Below are 18,587 nucleotides of genomic sequence, written 5' to 3' on the forward strand. Positions count from 1 at the left end.
TGGTGATCACAGCAGCGTGATGAGATTCACAGCACAGTTCTACACTGCTCGTGTTTAAGACAGTAATTGAACTGTTGGAACGAGAACATCTTAAATCATCTACACAGTTGATCTGACATCCTATGAGATACCCTTTTATCTGCTTAGAAGTAACTTGAACTCAGCGATCAAAGCCTTTGTTCACTGTGATTAATAATTAGAACCACTTTAAACAGAAAAATTAAAAAAAAAAAAAAATTATGGCAGAGTCTTAAAAAAAACGTGCAAGGCTCTCAGTGGGTCGGGCAAAACATTTTCCTGAGAGAGCAAATATTGTAATGAAAAGTGTTAGCAACTCTACTAAATTTTTCTTAAGAGAGTGATTTGTCACTCCAAGCTGGCACCTGGAAGTCTAGTTATTATAGAAGCATATATACAGTGAAAGAAAGTTTGGCATTCTAAAGGGAGTCACACCAAATAGAAATACAATCAGCCCTTCTCCCCAGAAACACACAGAGCTTCCTTTTATAGAACAGACAAAACCAGATACAAACCATTTCTGTTCCAGTGCAGAATAAAATCTTTCTCCTTATGCTGACCAGCATAAGTGTACAACCAACCAATTGCCAACCAATTGGTTGCTCCTGTAAGATTAAGAATTCATACATAATTCACAACTGCATACTTTACATACAAATTGCCTTTTCCTCCAAGTGATGCATTAATCTAAAGGAAATAAAAAAATTAAAAGGGATACGTAGCAGTGAGCAACAAACAGTGGCATATTGTTTTTGATACACCAGCTTTCTTACTGTTATATTTTACTGCAGACTGATCGGTTTGCTGTGCACACAATCGATGCAGGAAGCACCTTGAGTCAGCTGATCTGATTTGCAGTCTGAGCAACAATAGTACAAAACCATAAACACGGATTAGCACTTCTGCCATCACTCGTACGAGGTCTCTCTGAAGGCATACACACATGTGTATTCATATACACACACGTGCAGCTTGCTCCAAAATTAATGCCTCCTCTTCATTTCCATAAAAGCTACAACTGATACGAAGAGCACAATCAGGCTATTTGATAAAGGAAACTCAGCTACAAATCACTCCTTCTCAACGCATCGTACCGTTAGTTCTGCATTTGCACCAGCAATGAACAGAGACTGCATGCCACACTTTTGTAAGCCTGCATCAGTGGATGAGACCCATTGTGATCACTGCTGAAAAGCACCACCCACCACCTCACTGTGCTCACACCCCCTGGTTGGACTCCATAAATATTCACAAGTATCAGTGAATGTCAGTGGGTGTCACTTTCTCCACACAGAGGAATTCAGTGACACAGCTTTGCTCCATATACACTTCCATGCCAGATGCCATGCTGCCCCTCTGCTGCCAGATCAGAAACACGTACCTACAACAAGTTTCCAGCAGACCTATGACTTCATTTATCATTACTTAAAACAGCAGCAAAATTCTAAGAAAGCAGTACTTAGTTCCAAATGGGAATCCATCATTCTGTGGCAACACTGCATGTACTTCTGGTGTATGAAAAAGAATTCTAATTAAACTGGATTTATACAGCCTTCCCAAGATGCTCCAAGTTATGCCTTGCTGAGGACTGGATTTAGCATGAAGTACTTACTGCCTACTGGTTGGTGGGAATACATCAGAGATGCACAGGAATCAAGGAATCACCTTTGTAGGACAAATTGACAAAGAAACCATAGGTATCAAAGGATCACATCCACAAGATTCATACCATAAAAAAATTGTTTTCTGTACATAAATACACACAAGTTAATAGGATTTTGATTAGCAGCCAAACAGAAAAATGGCGCTACTTCTCAGAGATCAGAATTCTTGAAATTATGTCATGAAATCACAGCAGGAAATTTTATTCTATGGTACAAGTTATTTACAAACAAATTCATTTGAAGTCAAAAATAAAGAATTACGATTTTGTATATAACAGTTACAAATAAATGGCTTTTCTAAGAAACAAGTACACAAAAATTAGATTTTCCTGTTTACAGGGAATGTGAAATGGCTGTATCAATTTAGTATCAAAAATAAAGGGTCTTCAAAGTAATCTAATGTACCACACTCTACCAAATATTATGCCAAATATTTAAAAAACAACACTGTCGAGAAAAAGACTCCATTTTCTTTATTTCAGTTATGATACAACACAAAAGTGGAAAAGAGGAACATAATTAAACAACCACCAATATAAAAACCCTGGTATTTGTCACTTACAGGCACTTTCAAAACTCAGAAAATAAGAAAGTTCAACCGTTTATTCCAAAGCAAACAAACAAAAAAACACAACAACATGTTTAGCAAATCAGCTTTCTAAAGCCTAGCCACACTTTTAACCTTCTCAAAATGAATCGCTATTTAATTTAAATAGAACATTTGCATTATCATGACTTGGACCCAAGGAGAAACAAGCACCTCAGATCACAGGGAAGAATGCTGAAGGATGTCACACCACTGCAAAAAGAGTACTTCTAATAAGCAACAGACAACTCAAGTTTCTCAACTAAAAAGATGCAAATAAATAAAGCGGTTATTTTCCAGCCGTGAAGATACACAGAACTCACTTCTTCTATTTTGTCCTGAAGGCACCAGGTTCTTCATGGCATAGCTCCATACACACTGTGCCTCCTTAACGATATAACCATGCACAGAGGCAGCTGGGTGCTCAGGGCAGCATCAAACCAACTCACTTGTGCTGCAGTTCATCTGTGCTGGGCATGAAGCAGCACACCAATGGCAATGGAAGCAGTGAACAGTATCATCAATATCTGAATAAGGAATGTCATACCCCAGCCCAAATACACTTCAGCACCAAAGAGAACAGAGCATTGGAAGGTAAAAGGGCCCACTGGAAAGTAAGAGTTGATTGATACTCAAGCACCACTTCCTCCAACCTCAATATCAGTGCATCTGCAAGAGCAAGAAATCAGACAAAGGTGGCAGAAGGCCTGCATGAATTAGCTAGGAGCTTATGGAAAAACTCAAGATAGAAAAAAAAAAAAAAGGTAGTGGAGTCTCTTTCTCTGAAGATATTCAAAATACTCCTGAAGACTTGGCTGTGCAACCAACTGCAGGGAACCTGCTTTAGCAGGGGGTTGGGTTCATTCCAACCCCTACAACTATGTGAATAAACACAACATCTTTCAAAAGATACTGAGAATTTATTGTAAACAATCTTAGTGCTGTTTTTTTACATCACCAGCCTTCATTAGAGCCTTAATAGCTCTGGCTCTCATTTCAAGCTCAAGGAGCTCTAGCTGCTGTGCTGATGGCTGAACATCTTCTAATGGAGGAACAGCTAAGCTTGCTGCTTTAGACTCCTTTGGGCAAGACTCTGCCAACCCCAGTATCTCATTCACACTTTTCTCAATGTCCTTCTGAAGGTCATCAATCTGACCAGCTCCACTCCTGACAGTGTCTTCTTGCACATCTGGGCTGCCTTCTTCATCACATGGACCCTCTATGTCACTATCATACGCATCTGCATTTATGCTGAGGACATCACTATCTTCTCCTTTACCTGCAACACAAATGCAACAGTTGCAGTCAGACAGCCAACAGCGATTTTTCTTTCCCCATTAAAAAAAAAATCAGTTCTGCTCAAAACACTCCTCACGGAGTGTATAAAGGGCAGCAAAAAAATCTACGAATTTGAGACAACTAATTCCCTTTGTTTTTCTTACTCATCTTTAAAAGCTGATCTAATTTACACAGGTGTAAATGCATTTTTATGCCAATAAAAGAATGTACAGTATAGCAAAGCTGCACTACTAGGGAAACATATTCCTTCATATGGATGAATTTTACCAATTAAAATGCTATAAGGTTTTATAATCACAACGAAGCAGAACTGATTATTGTTTGTTATCTTTAAAGTAAGCTTAGTTTTCAAAATGCAGTTTTAAAAATAACATTTAAGAACTATTTTATTTAGTTTAAAAGGAATTAGGCACTATGTCAAGAAAAGTACTGAAAGTTCATAGAAACTCCTACTACAGCATATAAATTCAAAATCTACCACAAAAGTATTTCAAACATATTTAACTTACATCAGTAAAAACATAGGAAGAGCTATGGTATTCACTTTTAATGTCAGCTAAAAGACATAGCTCATTAAGAAAATGAATTACAAGAGGCAGCGCAATAAATTAAAAGATAAAATAAAAGCCAAACTCAGAGTGTAAATGATCTCAGAATTTGGCTGTAGAAAAACTATTGCTTTGATACTTTGGCCTCAGAAATCATTAGTCTGATGCCAACATTTGTATCTTTGCAAAACTACCATTCACTGCTTCAAATAAAAAACATATGGCCAGATGATGATAATTACTGATTCTAAAGGCTTTTTAATTGCACAAGGCACAGCTATGTTCCCTCTTAATGAATAATGGGGATTTAGCCTCAGTGTTTTTGAAATATATATAATTTACCATGAATATTCTAAAAAAGTTTTCATTCCTGTATAAACTACTGTAATCTATAATGACTTATATGTAGCAAAAAATTGCTTATTAAGTATTTAGACAGTATTGCAAACCTGGTTGTAAAAATTTCTCAGCTCAGTAGAGCACACTAATGACAACATAGCAATGGCCAAATAGTAAAACACATGAAATTCCACATGAACACAAAAAAGCATTATTTTATATATATATTTTTTAACATGAGGGTAGCTAAACACTGGCACAGGTTGCCTGAAATAGTCATGAAGTCTCCTGTCATGGACATATTCAAAGCCCACCTGCATACAATCCTGGGCAATCTGCTCTGGCAGCAGGAGGATTGGGTGCAGATGACTTCAAAAGGTCGCTTCTCTAAACCACTCAGTGACTCTGTGATCATTAAAACTAATGTCTGCACATCTGGCTTTAAACGGTTGTCTTTCACCTAACTTTTAGTTTGGAGGAGAGCTGGTGGTTGGGGTTGCTAGTTTAATCCATCTGTAAATTTGGTTCCTGAACATTTATCTGTAGGGCTAGAAGAATCATTGACTGTATGCATCATATAACAACAGAACTACTGACACAGACAAAACCCAAGCAAGTGATCTCTCTGTGATTGTTGCCTTCAAATACCAGGCAATTACAATTTCTTAATAACCTGAGTATTACTAACACTGATAGTAAAGGTGTTTAAGTCATCCAACTGCACCTGAAGCTCCATCTCAATGAAGGTGTTTGTGGAGGCAGTTGTCGGCTTGAGCCTGCAGGAGTTGTGTGAGGGCAGCACTGTCAGGCAGCAGTCGCGTGACTGAGGCAACATCTCCAGCTGCTCTCACCTGCTTCTGAAACCAGCATGTGGTTTTCTGCACATGAAGGCAGGAGCCCTCACAGAAGATGTCGAGGAGGCTGCCTCCTGTTTCCCCCTCAGCTCATCCTGAGCATGGTAAAGAAAGCAGAACCCCCAGCAGCTGCTCTCCTGCACAGGTGCACTCCAGTTCCACATGCAGGCAAGACATCCTTGCTGGCACTTCCTCTGCATCATCCAGCTCCAGGTGGAAGGTGTGCCCTGAAAAGGCCTCAGGGGCTGAAGCAGGAGGTAGAGAACATTTTCCCCATGGTCACTCCACCTTTTGTAGGTGCAGGCCACTCCAATGACCCTCTGCAGCTGGGGTGTGAAGCTGCAGGAGCTGGGTCTGTGACAGGTCCAAAGAAGACCATCCACCAGCCCTTTTACTAGATAGCACTTGTCAGCCATGTGTGGTGCTACTGGGTGCTCTCTGGTAGCATTACATGTCTCCTCAGGTGTTATGGCCTGAACACATCAAGCATTTAGAATTTCTGTGTGGAGACGGAGCTGGACTCAACGATCCTTGGGGGTCCCTGCCAAATTGGCATTTCCTATGAAATAAAGAACCCTGACTTTGGCCACTCCAGTATCCTTGGACTGTGCTTCTGCTCCCAGCCCTCCAACCACAAGGGACATCTGATGGCATCCTCCCCTTACATACCAATTTGGAACACCTCAAAATATTCTCAATAAAGGGGTGAACTAACATCATTTACAGACCAAGTTTCTCATGTTATGCACAGAGACAGTCCAAATGAAAATAAGATGACAGAGAGAAATACTCAGTGTGTCAACTACAAACCAATACGGGTAGTTGTTACATGGTGTTCATTAAATGACTGGAATAGTACTGCTGCTGATTAAAGAAAACTGTTTCCTTACACAACAGGTAACCAAAGGTGTACCACTAATTTACCCACTTTTGCACTTTCTGTTCTGCCAATCAACACAGTGCCTGTGTCTCCCACTGCATTTTTGCATTTAAAAAGGAAAAAAAATACAGAATCATGCCTCAAAAAGATGAAAATTAAGGATGCTTGCATGCATCAAAGATTCTTTCAGCAGAGGATGGTGTCACGATAGGACATGACTGCCATTTGCAATGAGGCAACAGTGCTTCATCACGGCAGGGACCACTGAAGGCAGAAAAGAATGATCCCAAAACCTCTGTAAATTTTACATTTGGGGGCTATGGGAAGAAGAAATTATAGTTTAGAGATTCTAGATTTAGGATTGCCACCTGTATAATCTCAACAGGTAAGTTTGCTTCCTGCCAGGGACAAACATCAGAGACATCAATAATAGCTTAATCAGGCCTGATAAACAGGTTGACTACTATCCACTCCTTCTCATTCAAATTGGGTCCCAGATGGTTGTTGTAAGGAAACCACAAAACATTAAAAGAGACTTTACATCCCTTGGAAGGACAGTGAAGGAAATAGGAATGTAAGCAATGTTTCTCCTCTGCCCTCTCATTTGGAGGCTGGGACCCAAGAAGAAGGAATAATATAGGTCGGGTAAATGACTAGCTGCATAACTGGTGTCACAGTCAGAGATTCAGTTTCTACAATCTTGGACAGGCCTCTGAAAGACCAAAAACGTGAGCATGAGACAGGACAAAAATTGAACAGGAAGGACAAGAATATTCTGAAAGCCAGCTGGACAGATTAATAGAGCTTTAAAGCAGATTTGATGAGAGAAGGGGACGGAATTCTATGTGAGCAAGAAGGGAATGTTGTCACTTTAGGAAACAGTGGGGGGAAAAAAACTCAGAATTGTCTCAAGGGATCAGATGAGGGCTCCTCTGAGAAGGTAACACTGCCGACAGCCTGTCTTAAGTGCATTTACATGCAGCCTGGAAAATAAGCAGGAAGAGCTGGAAGCCACAACACAACTAGAACACTACGATCTAACTGTGATTACAGAAATGTAGTGGGATGATTCCCATGATTGAAGAATAGTAATCAAGGGCTACAAGATTTTCAGAAGAGAAAGACAGAGAAAGAGGGTCAAGGGAATTGATGTCTGTGTTAAAAATGGATGGAGTGCAAAAATCTACCTTTGAGAAACTGCCATGAGCAAGTTGAGAGTTGGTGGGTGAAAATGAGGGATGAGACCAATAAAGAACAGCTGGCAACCAGAGTCTACCACATGCCAGCTGAGCAAGGGGAGCCTGTGGATGAGCCTTCTTGCTTCATGCCAGGCTGCGAACAATCCAGGACATTCCTGGAATGAACTGAGGACAACTTCCTGGTCCACATTAGACCAACCAGAAGAGAGGTGTTATTGGAACTGGGGCTCTCATCAGTGCAGAGGAGCTCATTAAAGAGATTAAGATTGGGGCTATATTGATTATGCTCCGGGAGAACAATTGGGTGAAATCCCCTGGGAAGCTGTCCTTGCATAAAAAGGAGAGAAGGAGAACTGGCAACTCTTTAAGGATGCCTTTATGAGAACACAAGAGCTCTTTGTCCCATGGTACAGGAAAACAAGCAGAGGAAGCTGGAAACTGGCATAGCTGAACAAGGACCCACTGGTCAAATTGAGAGAAAAGAAGGAGTGGGAGCAGGGACGTGCAGCCTGGGAAGAATACAGGAATGCTGTCTGGAGAAGTAGAGGTGGGATCAGGAAAGCCAAGGTGCACAATGAACTGATTAGACAAGGGAAGTGAAAAACAACAAGGAGGGGTTCTACAGGTACATTGTTCAGAACAGACAGACCAAGGAGAGCATACCCCCTCTGATAAATGAGAAAACTGGCTAGAACAGACACGGAGAAGATATGGAGAAGGATATGCAGAACAAAGCTTTCCCTCTGAGAGATCTGAAGATTTGAACACTTCTGAAGGCAATGACTTCAAGTAAAAGATAGCAATCACCACTCCTCATGACTGCTAAGCAGCATTTCCATAGAACTCAGCTCTCCATAATCATTCAAAGCAAAGTATCAAAAAGACTGAACATGATTAAGTTACAAGCAGTTCTTCAGCAGTTATCATGTTCTTCTGTGAATGTCAAAACAGACTAATGCAGTCTCACAATACAAAGTAAAACCAACTATCAAATGGAATAGATGGTAAAAGCAGTACTAGCCACCCCCTGCATAAAAAAAATTGAAATAAACCGTGTTCCTCTTCAGCTGAAACATGAGATGTGAAGAGTCAATGAGCCTTGCAAAAGCATTCAGCCATTTTCTGGAGGCCAAACTACCAAATTTTGAATAGCCACAGTTTGTTTGTAACCAGAAAAACATTTTAAAATCTCAGTCTTACAGAACTGAAAAGACAAATTTTCTACTCTACATACCTTGTTTTGATTCCTGACCTTCCAGCTTGTCTTCTCGCAAAGAAGAAGTGGAGTCTATGCTGTTGTCCTGCCTGGAAGCAAAAGAAAAGACATTCCAATCTAAGTTTTTCACAATGTAAAGAGTACTTTTCAAGAGTACTAAAGAAATTACACGGTGGTAAAGCACCCAGCTTTTCTAAGCATTTGAAAATGAGCTATCATTTGTTACACCTACTGAGCTGCAAGGATGAAGTAACTATTTTCAGTACACTGTTGTCTTGCACAATACCAATTCTCACTGATAGTGTCTCCCTAACCATAGAAGTTTGTCTGTAAAACTCAGCATAAAATGTCAGAGTTAAATCACTTGAAAAACTACAGTTACAGTTGCATTCAGATCATATTTACTCTCTTCATTTGAATTAAGAAGCTGTTTTCATTAAGTTATTGTCACCCTACCACCACCCACCTTTTCTGTAATACAGTATCACTTTTTCACTAAGGGCTGCTTCTTAAAAGGAAACGAAGCTCAATTGCTAAGTAGTATTCAATATACATGTTTGTTTCTTCAATTTACTGGTTTTTGCTGCAAAGTTACACATGCTTTATGCATGGGATAAGGAAGATACACTTGTGTGAAGCGTTCACATTCTTCACACATTCTGTACACATTCAGATAAAATGAAAATAGTGAAATATACACAGAGAGAATGAAGGACTGCCCTCAACAAAGAACTCAAAATCACCGAAGTAGTTCAGTTGCCATGTTCATTGAGCATTTTGGCAGTAGAACTGCCAAATTTTCTACCAATTTTCTACCCTGAACGTCAGTGTGGCTTTGGTTTCAGACAAATGCAACCATTCCACCTGCTGGATCTAAACAGCACTATAGAAAAGACAGGAAGATTCTGGTATCATAGATTTAAATGTAATGACTTCAAAAACTTTTCAGTAATACCCTGTAGGTACTGGGGTATTACTACCCCAGTAGGCCTGTCCCATAATTGGAAAAAAAAAGAAAAACACCTGTTTTCCACATGCTCTCAAAGCTGTTTTTTCTCTCAGGTGTCCAATGAGCAAGTCAAACAAAAAAGAGAGTGCCATAAAAGTTCTTGCCAACACGGTCTGAGAGACTGTTATTTTGACAGCTGTTCCCTTTCCTATGTTAGTAGATGTTAAAGGTCAAGAGATTCATTGCTTCTCCCTTGTTTTCTCCCAATGCATCTAAAATGTGTGTGGAATAGTGCAGTTATTAATTGGAACGTGCCTGTTTTAAAAAAAAAAAAAAAACAAACAAACTATAAAACACCTGAAGAAAAGCCTCTAAAAGTTCTGCATCTTAATTAAGAACCCCTCAGAAGAAATTCACTGCTCAATGTCATTATAATAAAATAGGAAAAAATTATTTACCATGATACATGTCAGTAGTATGCATCCTTTAAGTTCACTTTCCCACTTAGTCAATGCAAAAAGTACTCTCCCAATCCTTCCACTTCCTCAGGCCTAAGCAAGGTTGGAAAAGACTCAATGCAAACTAGATGTTCAAATGTCAAACAGGAAGTTGTATATGCATGGCAATTCCTTTACAAAATAATTTAAACTTTGCCTCTTTACAAAGAAAGTTTGCTTATTTATTTTCTATCCAAGTCATCATCTCGTACCAGAAAAGCCACAGGTGCCATCACCAGCTAGATAAGGTAAGGTAAATGCAGGAATTCTACAAATAAATCAGGTTTGCTGTATGCAATGGTCTAGCAAGTCCACACATACTACTATGGGGAAAACAACCCTTCCAGCACCAGGTTCAGCCAGCAGCTCGGAACCTAAGCCTCATTGGCCCTCTGTTTTTTAAGGCCAGATGTTAGCACAGATCACCAGTTAAACTTGTCCAAGACACTATCACAGTGCACTTTCCCATAAATTCCAGGTTTTTGCTCTCCTACCACTTTCTGAACTCATCACACTCAACTCCTGATTGTGCTCTCTGTCCACCAGTTTATGCTTTTAACAGTAAGCTGCCATAAACACAAAGATCCAGTGAGAATAACAATGGCAAGCAGACAAACAACATGATCTACACAGAGGGATCATGTTGTTTGAATCGCTTCTAGAGTATTCAGAGGAAAGCAACCAGACAATCTACTTGGTAAGAGTAGTAAGGCACCTTGCAGCCTGCAGTGAGGTTCTGCCTGCAGCAGCAAGGAGTTCGTACAGGTGGTTGGGGAAGAACATTTCAGGACTGTGTAAAACTTGGAGCAGCACATGTTTAAGGGGACTGTGCGGGCCATTTTACAATGTTTGGAGAAAAGATCAAAGGCAAGGAAAGAGAGAGATGAGGGAAGGTTGGACAAGAACAAGCACATAGAAAATAGAAAAGGAGGTGAAATGGGGCAGGTGATCACCAGCTGATTTCTGAGCAGTACATACATCTTGCACCTGATCAAGTCTACTCTGCCCCCTTGCTGAATTCCAGTGCCAACCATTTTCCCAAATGGCAGGAGTCCACTGTCTGTACATCTAACTGCTAGCAACTGCACAGAGCACTACACTTGACAAGTATCTGCAGAACTGTGCTGCCATAAAATATAATGAAAAACATGCATACAGTACCTCAGGCTAGTCTAGCTATCAAATAGGATGAGATATTTGAGAGTCATAATACCAAAGAGACTGTAAGATTAAAGGCCAAATTCCTGAGAGAGACACCAGAGCCTGCAAGCATTCAAACTGATGGCCCACAGCCCTGATAGAAACCCAAGAGATTAACAGCCTAAGAGTCAGCTAGCATAGCACAGGTCTGGATGAACTGCTCCAGTTCATCTGAAAAGTTCTCAGAACTGAAAAGTTCTCAGAACTGAAAATGCAAAGAGTGCTGAGCAGCAACAGAAGTGGGGCTGCAAACCTTGAAACTTGCATAGCAAGCAGCTAGAAGGACATGGGAATTGTTACAGGCCTGCCTCTGGAGGGATCCATTTCTTTTTTTGAAGCAACTCCTTACAGGTTCTTTTTCATTTTTTATTTTTTTTTAATATTTAGTCACTCAATTCCCAACCAAAATAAGGTTGTAATGTCCCCGTAACACCTGCTGGTCACTAAGAGCTGTTCATACTCCATCCTCCCTTGCACATTCTTCATTCTTTTGAACTATCTTGTCACCTCTCTACTGGATAGCAATGTGTTAAGTGGAAAAGTCTGAGCTTGCACAAAAAGTGGGGAACAAAAGCAAGAGATTTCACATCCAATATCCCCCAGAGCTCTGAAGCCAAATTTCATTGAGGAATTAAGATCACTCATTTCTCAGAAAAGAGTGACCTCTATGGGTTTGAACAATTGCTTGAACTTACTTATATCCATTTGAACAGCTACATAAAAAGAAGTTATTAAATGGAAATCACACATCCAAAGCTGTTGAAAAGTTTCTTCCTGTTGTCTTGACAGGACCACTGATTATGGCAGAAGCATATTCTTACACAGACTACTGTCAATAAAAAACTCTGGATCCTTACAGTGCTTTCACAGTAAATTTTGTGTTTTTTTGTTTTGTTTTGTTTTTTTAATGTCCCAGAGTTGGCTGGACTGGACTGATAGTGAACAGTTTACTGTCTCATTTAATAGGTAAGCATTCCACACCATTTTGTGGCCAGTCAGAATCAGTTCAGTTCACAGTTCAATTTCATTCTCAGTTGGTTAATCTTGCTTACATGGCTTATTTACAATATTTTGCCTAATAATCTATTGTGGGGCAAATGTTTAAGGGCAGTGCAATATCATGCCTCCAGTAATGTTAGCAGAGGACATGCTGATCAAAAAATAAGGCATAGCAAATAAATTTAAAATCCACTTCTTTCATGCACATTAGATTTTTCAAAGCAAAATACTGTTTGCTCACATTATACACATGAACATGAACAATCACTGTAAATTATAGTAACATGTTTCTTTGGTTACTACGTTTTATTACTACTGTCAATAATTTAAATATTACATCTATTTTGCAGTAGTAAATATCTTTTGAATTAGATTTTTACAAAAAAAAAAAAAAAAAAAAAAAAACCCATAACATTTCTTCAGACATCAAATTCCTGAACATTTTCAGTGTTTTCTTTAGCCAACAAGGTTGTCTTTCCATTTAATTCCAAAGTTCACCGGCAAAACATAAATCATCAGTAAAGAGATAAATACATTTGAATTACTTACATAAATTCTATTTTCACAGTTAATATTTTCAGTAACCAGCAGAGGGTTAAAGACCAAAAGATAAAAATAGTCTCACTAAAGGAGTGAACTGACAGCATTCACAAACCATGTGAAAACAGCAAAGCAGGGAACACAGTCTCAAATCAGTTCCAAATAGAACTTCAGATGAAACAGATTTATGAAATATTAAATCACAGGAGAAATACTGGAAATTCACTTCTCTCACTCAATTTTCTAAAAATCTGATGTGTGATGAAATACGATCAAAAGAAACAACTTTAATGACTTTATAACTTGTTCTGAACAAAAATGTGAGCCTTCTGTTGAACCAAAAATACTGACTAGACCTGGAATTTAAAGTATTATAATTATCTTTCCCAAATCTGTTTCTATTCAGTAAATTTGGATGAACTTACCAAACCAGCAACTAACAAGTACCTTAACAAGCAGACACTAGTATTAAGACCACAGTGTTTCAAGGCACTTATTAAGGTTGTGTACTGAATGTGTGGACCATCTTTACAAAGATGATCAGGGTGCTGCAGCACCTCCCCTATGAAGACCAACTGAGGGAGCTGGGCTTGTTCAGCCTGGAGAAAAGAAGGCTGCGGGGTGACCTCGTTGCAGCCTTTCAGTACCTAAAGGGAGCCTACAAACAGGAGGGGAATCAACTCTTTGAAAGGGTTGATAACTGCAGGACAAGGGGAAATGGTTTTAAGTTGAGGGAGGGAAGATTTAGGTTGGATGTCAGGGGGAAGTTCTTTACAGAGGGAGTGGTGAGGTGCTGGAACAGCTGCCCAGAGAGTTGTGGATGCCCCATCCCTGGAGGTGTTCAAGGCCAGGTTGGATGGGGCCCTGGGCAAACTGGTCTAGCATTAAATGGGGAGGTTGGTGGCCCTGCCTTTGGCAGGGGGGTTGGAGATTCATGATCCTTGAGGTCCCTTCCAACTATGGCCATTCTGTGATTCTGTGACCAGCTGTAAACAAGTCAGCAATCAAAACAGAGAATCTTCTAGCTTTCCTACATGCTTATTGTATTGTATTATTGTATCTTCTACAGATTCCTATGGACTTAGATTCCTAGAATTTGATACATTGTGGGTACATTGTGGGTACACTAACACTCTTTTCCCCTTGACTACTTTTTTTTAGAAATTGTCAGACAGAGGTTACTCTTTCAATGTAGAAGTCACTTAGTAACATACTATGCAAGACTTGCGTCCTTAAAAACAAAGAAGTATTTCTTTTTTAAAGTTAAAAACAAACAAACAAAAAAGAATGGCCTTTGCAAAAGTGCAGATGCCAGCCTAAGAATGAGCAACTACAAACATCAGTACTTGAAACTCCAGACATTATGCTACATCCTCAACAGGAACACAGGAACTGTTAAGTGTCAGTGCCGCTCCAAGTGGGAGAGGAATGAAGGACCAGAAATAAGGATGGAAGGAAAGCAATACATGTCAGCCCAAAAACTCTTTACAAGAAGTTCACGGATTTCAGTGGGAAGGGTTATTCAATCCACTGTAGTTCAACTGAAGAATGTTAACATGAATCACACAATCTCACTTTTGCAGCATATGTTCAGTTATCGCAACTGAACTGATGGGAAGTAATGCCAGTGTGAAACTCATTTACCTAACATTATCAAAACACGTTTGGATGCCTAATGCTTGCTAGCACTAACAGCTCACTGCCATTTTACCAAAGTAATTATATAATAAGGTTAAATCAATTGAATCTCTAAACGCTACATTTGATCACTCTTCATGAAAAAAATCCCAATTTTGCTTTCAGTATTTCTAAATTAAGTTTTGAACTGTTTTCTTTTACTCACTGACTGACTGATTCACCTCCAGTCTTGTCTTCTCCATCACCATCCTCGTCAGTATCAGAATCAGCTCCACTCTTGCCTAGATATACACAATTTCAAACATGCAAGTTTAGGTACCTAGCACAATTAATGCTATATAGTAACCTTAACAATTATCTCTACTGAAATCTGAAACAGTTGGAACAGTTGTTCTAAAGTCAGACATGGACAGAAACAAAAAGCTTAATCACAGGACATCTGCTAACACATGATTAACATTTTTCAGTTACACATTTTTCAGTACCACAGTATGATAGGCAATAAGAATAAAGCACAGGAGACATAAGTAGTACAAGGTACTCTCTACTGTTCAGGATTCAACTGTTCCACTTGATTGAGAAGACAATAACAATAAATTCTGGAGACCTTAGAAACTAAGAGGAAATCCAGGAAGATACTGAAACACTGCAACATCATACCCGTAATAAAAATGTATGAACTGTGTGTCTCAGCAGAGCAGAGACACGCACCAAGAATTCTTTAACTACCCTGAATAATCTAGTGCAACTGTTAATAGTGTTGATCTGGTATTGTGGAATACAAGACTTCCCTTGCAGAGAACTAGGAGGTAACTTAACATCAGTTTACCCAAAGTAATGGACTCCAAACAGTTCTTCCGAATTCCTGGCTTTGCTTCATCACATTCAAGCCAAAACTTTTGTTCTTAGTTTGGGTACTATGGAAAGGAACATTACACAGTCATTTTTGAACATGTCCCTAACACCTTCAGAATTACTGGATGTTTTTACCCAGGATTAAAAGGTCAAGACTAGTATATACATACATATATTTATACATACATAGCAGTACCTGGAAACACAGGCGCAGTTAAAGGCAGACTACTTTTGCTTTCCTTATGCTCTGTGTACAGTGGTGCCTAAAAGTTTCATTCATACCTTCAAGTATCCTCAACAGTTTTTTTTCAGACAACATCTCCAACTGCTCCAAGCAAAGCCTTTTGATTTCATCCATGGAACAGCTCTAAGAAGACAGACAGACAGACAGGCCACAGGCTAGTAAACATTTCTGAGGAAAGAATAATTACAAACGCTAAGTAGATCTCCAGCCCTACATAGTAATTCAGAATCTATTCACTGTTCTAACTTGCTCTGATGCCACTACTGAAGAACATTAGGTAGCTGATTTTGGTGTAACAACCACCAAAAACAGTTGAGGATTTTCAGTTCATTTGTGTTTTGCTCAAAAAAAAAAAAAAAAAAAAAAAAAATCAAGCAATACACAGTATTAGTTACTTGATCGTTGGGACTTCTCACTGCAGCTGTAACACTGATCAGTACAAACAATGGGACAGAGGTCTAAAGCACGGAAGAGCAAACTGACTGCAGCCCAGATCATTGGTATTTTTCTGTCATTCAGGAGGAGGTGAACTACATAATTAAGCCTGCAAAAACCAAAGTCAATTGCTGAATCCAAGTTCACAAATGGAAGTCAACAATGGTACTGACAAAGCACCAAGAAGAATTACGTATCACGGTTTAGCATAAAAAAAGAAGCCATAAAAATACATAAATTGTGATTAATTTCTCATGCTTGATATCACACATTTATTTAGCCTATGGATATTCCAGCTACTTCCACATATTTTGTATTTCTTGGTGTCCTCAAGGTGAAATGATAATTTTGCATTTCTAAATGAACTACAACACCATTTACACGTACGAAAATTAATCAGTGCTGAACATCTGATCTAACACACGATTTTACTGTCACTTTCATCCCAACACTACTGTGTAATTTCTTTTCCACATCAGTTCTGCCTTTGCCTCTAACCACACTACTCCATTTCTCTCAGATAAGAAATGAGTTACACTGCATGCAACTTACTGAGCTTAAAACGTCTGTCCTGCCTCACTTATACCAATATAGACTTATAGATTAAAATAAAAAAAATAAGACAAAAATTGAAAACCTATTAGTTAACACTAAACTAAAACAGCACAAAAACAGCACTTCACTTGGAGCCTCCCTCTCTGTACAGACTGCTTTTGTATTTTCACCAAGTCCTGCTCTTCACAACAGTCAAAAAGCATTCTAAGTCAATAAAATACTACAGGTACGCCTATTAAACCCCAGAAAAGTAACAGCTTCGAGAAGCTGTTTAACTAGAAAGGATTTTATTATTTTAAGAAACTTGGATAGCTCAAACACAAATCAAGCTTTTATTAACACATCAGAATACTTACCACTGAACATGACTGCCCAGTTCAGTTACAGCAGCACGGAAAAAAAGAGTAAGCTGTGGAACAACCACATGAAACCTTTACAAAGTCTCCCTTTTTAAGACTTGATGTAATCTTTATTTAAGAAATATATAGGCAAATTTTAAGCTGAAAGTCCACTACACCTGAGAAAGAAACGCGTTTTGCTACATGAGCATTCAAGCTTCTGCAAAGCACACACAAGAAGACATTTCAGTACCTTTAAAATGTCAGGCAGCATCTTCTGTAGTTTCTTCTCCCCTATGACACAGAAACACTGCTGAAGCATTTCCTTCTTGTCTGCAATGTAGAAACTGACTGGTTTGAGAGACACACTGAGATCTAATCCCCCTTCCTCTACATCACTGAGTTGCTCGGATTCTTCTATTTTTTCTCCAGGTGGCACATTGCATTTTTCTTCCTGAAATCAAAAAGACAAGTACAGCTTTCATGTCTTCCAGAAACTCAACACTTCACCAGCGACAGTGACAGGTTTTTGCTTCACACTCGTAAGACATCTCGAAATGGAATTCCAAGTTTTCAAATACCTTTTTAACTTCGGGAGCATTACAAAAAATATTACCAAAAATTGCTGCGCTAAGCGAAACGGAGCAGCGCGGTGACAACACAAACAAAGAAATAAACCTCCCTTCCCACTAACTCACAGGCTGCCAAACAACTACAGGCATCTCCGCAAGGAAGGTCAGCCCGGACCTGCAACGAGACCACACGAGCCGCTCACCGACCAGCCCCGTAACAGCGCGGAACGCCTCAGAGGAAGAAAGGCAAGGCGCGAATTCCCTCCCGCCCTCCATCTCTCCCGCTTTCTGCCCGTTACCTCCGGCGCGCCGCGACCAGACTCGGCGCTGCGCCGCTTCCTGTCGCCGCCCGCCGCTCCCTCAGGGCAGCAGGAGCGGGAGCGCCGCCGCTTCTTCTCCTTCCGGCCCGGCATGACCCCGCGCCCGCACCCCGGGCGGCGGCGACGGTCGGAGCGGCCCGGCCCGGCCCGGCCCTGCCGCTTCCGCCGCGCAGCCCGCCCTTTCCGGGGTGCCGCTGCCCGCCCCGCTGCCTGAGCGCCTTCTCCTTCCGTTTCTCTGCGAGGATTTTGGTGTCGGCGTGCCGAACGCCGGGCTGGATCTTTTAATGTACGTTTTCTTGTTATTTCCAGAGTGTGTTTATGAACAAATAACTTTTGGTCTGTGAAACCAGGGCAGTTTTCACGTAACAGAGAAAGACCACGGTAACAAAATCAAAACATGAGTATAGATTTCTTAGAATAGCGCTTGTACAAACAGCTACAGAGTACAACATGTGGAAGCTGGAGGGTCAAGAACAATTGTATACAGGCACCTGAAATACTGAAGTATTTCCTGAAGGTAGCATTCTAGGATGGATTCCTAGGGGTGGTTTGATTTATTGGTAAACTGTTTAAATCCCGTGTAATGCCATGATCTGTCTTGTACTTGCACCCACAATCGATCAGCAGTGAGAGACAGTGATGAAGGCCCTGATCAAGGCTGTTTGTGATTGTATGTATCTGAAAATTCATCAGAATTGCAGCAGGATGCATGCAGCTATGGAGCTGAGAATGTGTACTCATCTGACAAACAAGTTTGCTGGAAACACAACGCAGTTGAGCTGAGATGGAGCAGAAAAAGTGAGAGCTCTTGGTCACAAAATCTGGCATAGATGATGCAGACA

The 18,587-nt window shown here is 40.0% G+C and overlaps 1 protein-coding gene across 1 annotated transcript; it reads right to left on the minus strand.

Annotated features, from left to right (window-relative positions):
* Positions 1-3,203: 3,203 nt before the first annotated feature.
* On the minus strand, positions 3,204-17,838 carry CAAP1 (caspase activity and apoptosis inhibitor 1; the record flags this gene model as incomplete). The annotated part of the gene is made up of 6 exons (XM_079548957.1): positions 3,204-3,547; positions 8,622-8,692; positions 14,632-14,707; positions 15,564-15,648; positions 17,107-17,307; positions 17,725-17,838. 6 exons carry the CDS (start codon positions 17,836-17,838, stop codon positions 3,204-3,206), a joined length of 891 nt encoding a protein of 296 aa, XP_079405083.1.
* Between the last annotated feature and the right edge of the window lie 749 nt (positions 17,839-18,587).

The sequence above is a fragment of the Tetrao urogallus genome, assembly GCF_951394365.1.
Source record: "Tetrao urogallus genome assembly, chromosome: Z".
NCBI classification, from domain to species: Eukaryota; Metazoa; Chordata; class Aves; order Galliformes; family Phasianidae; genus Tetrao; species Tetrao urogallus.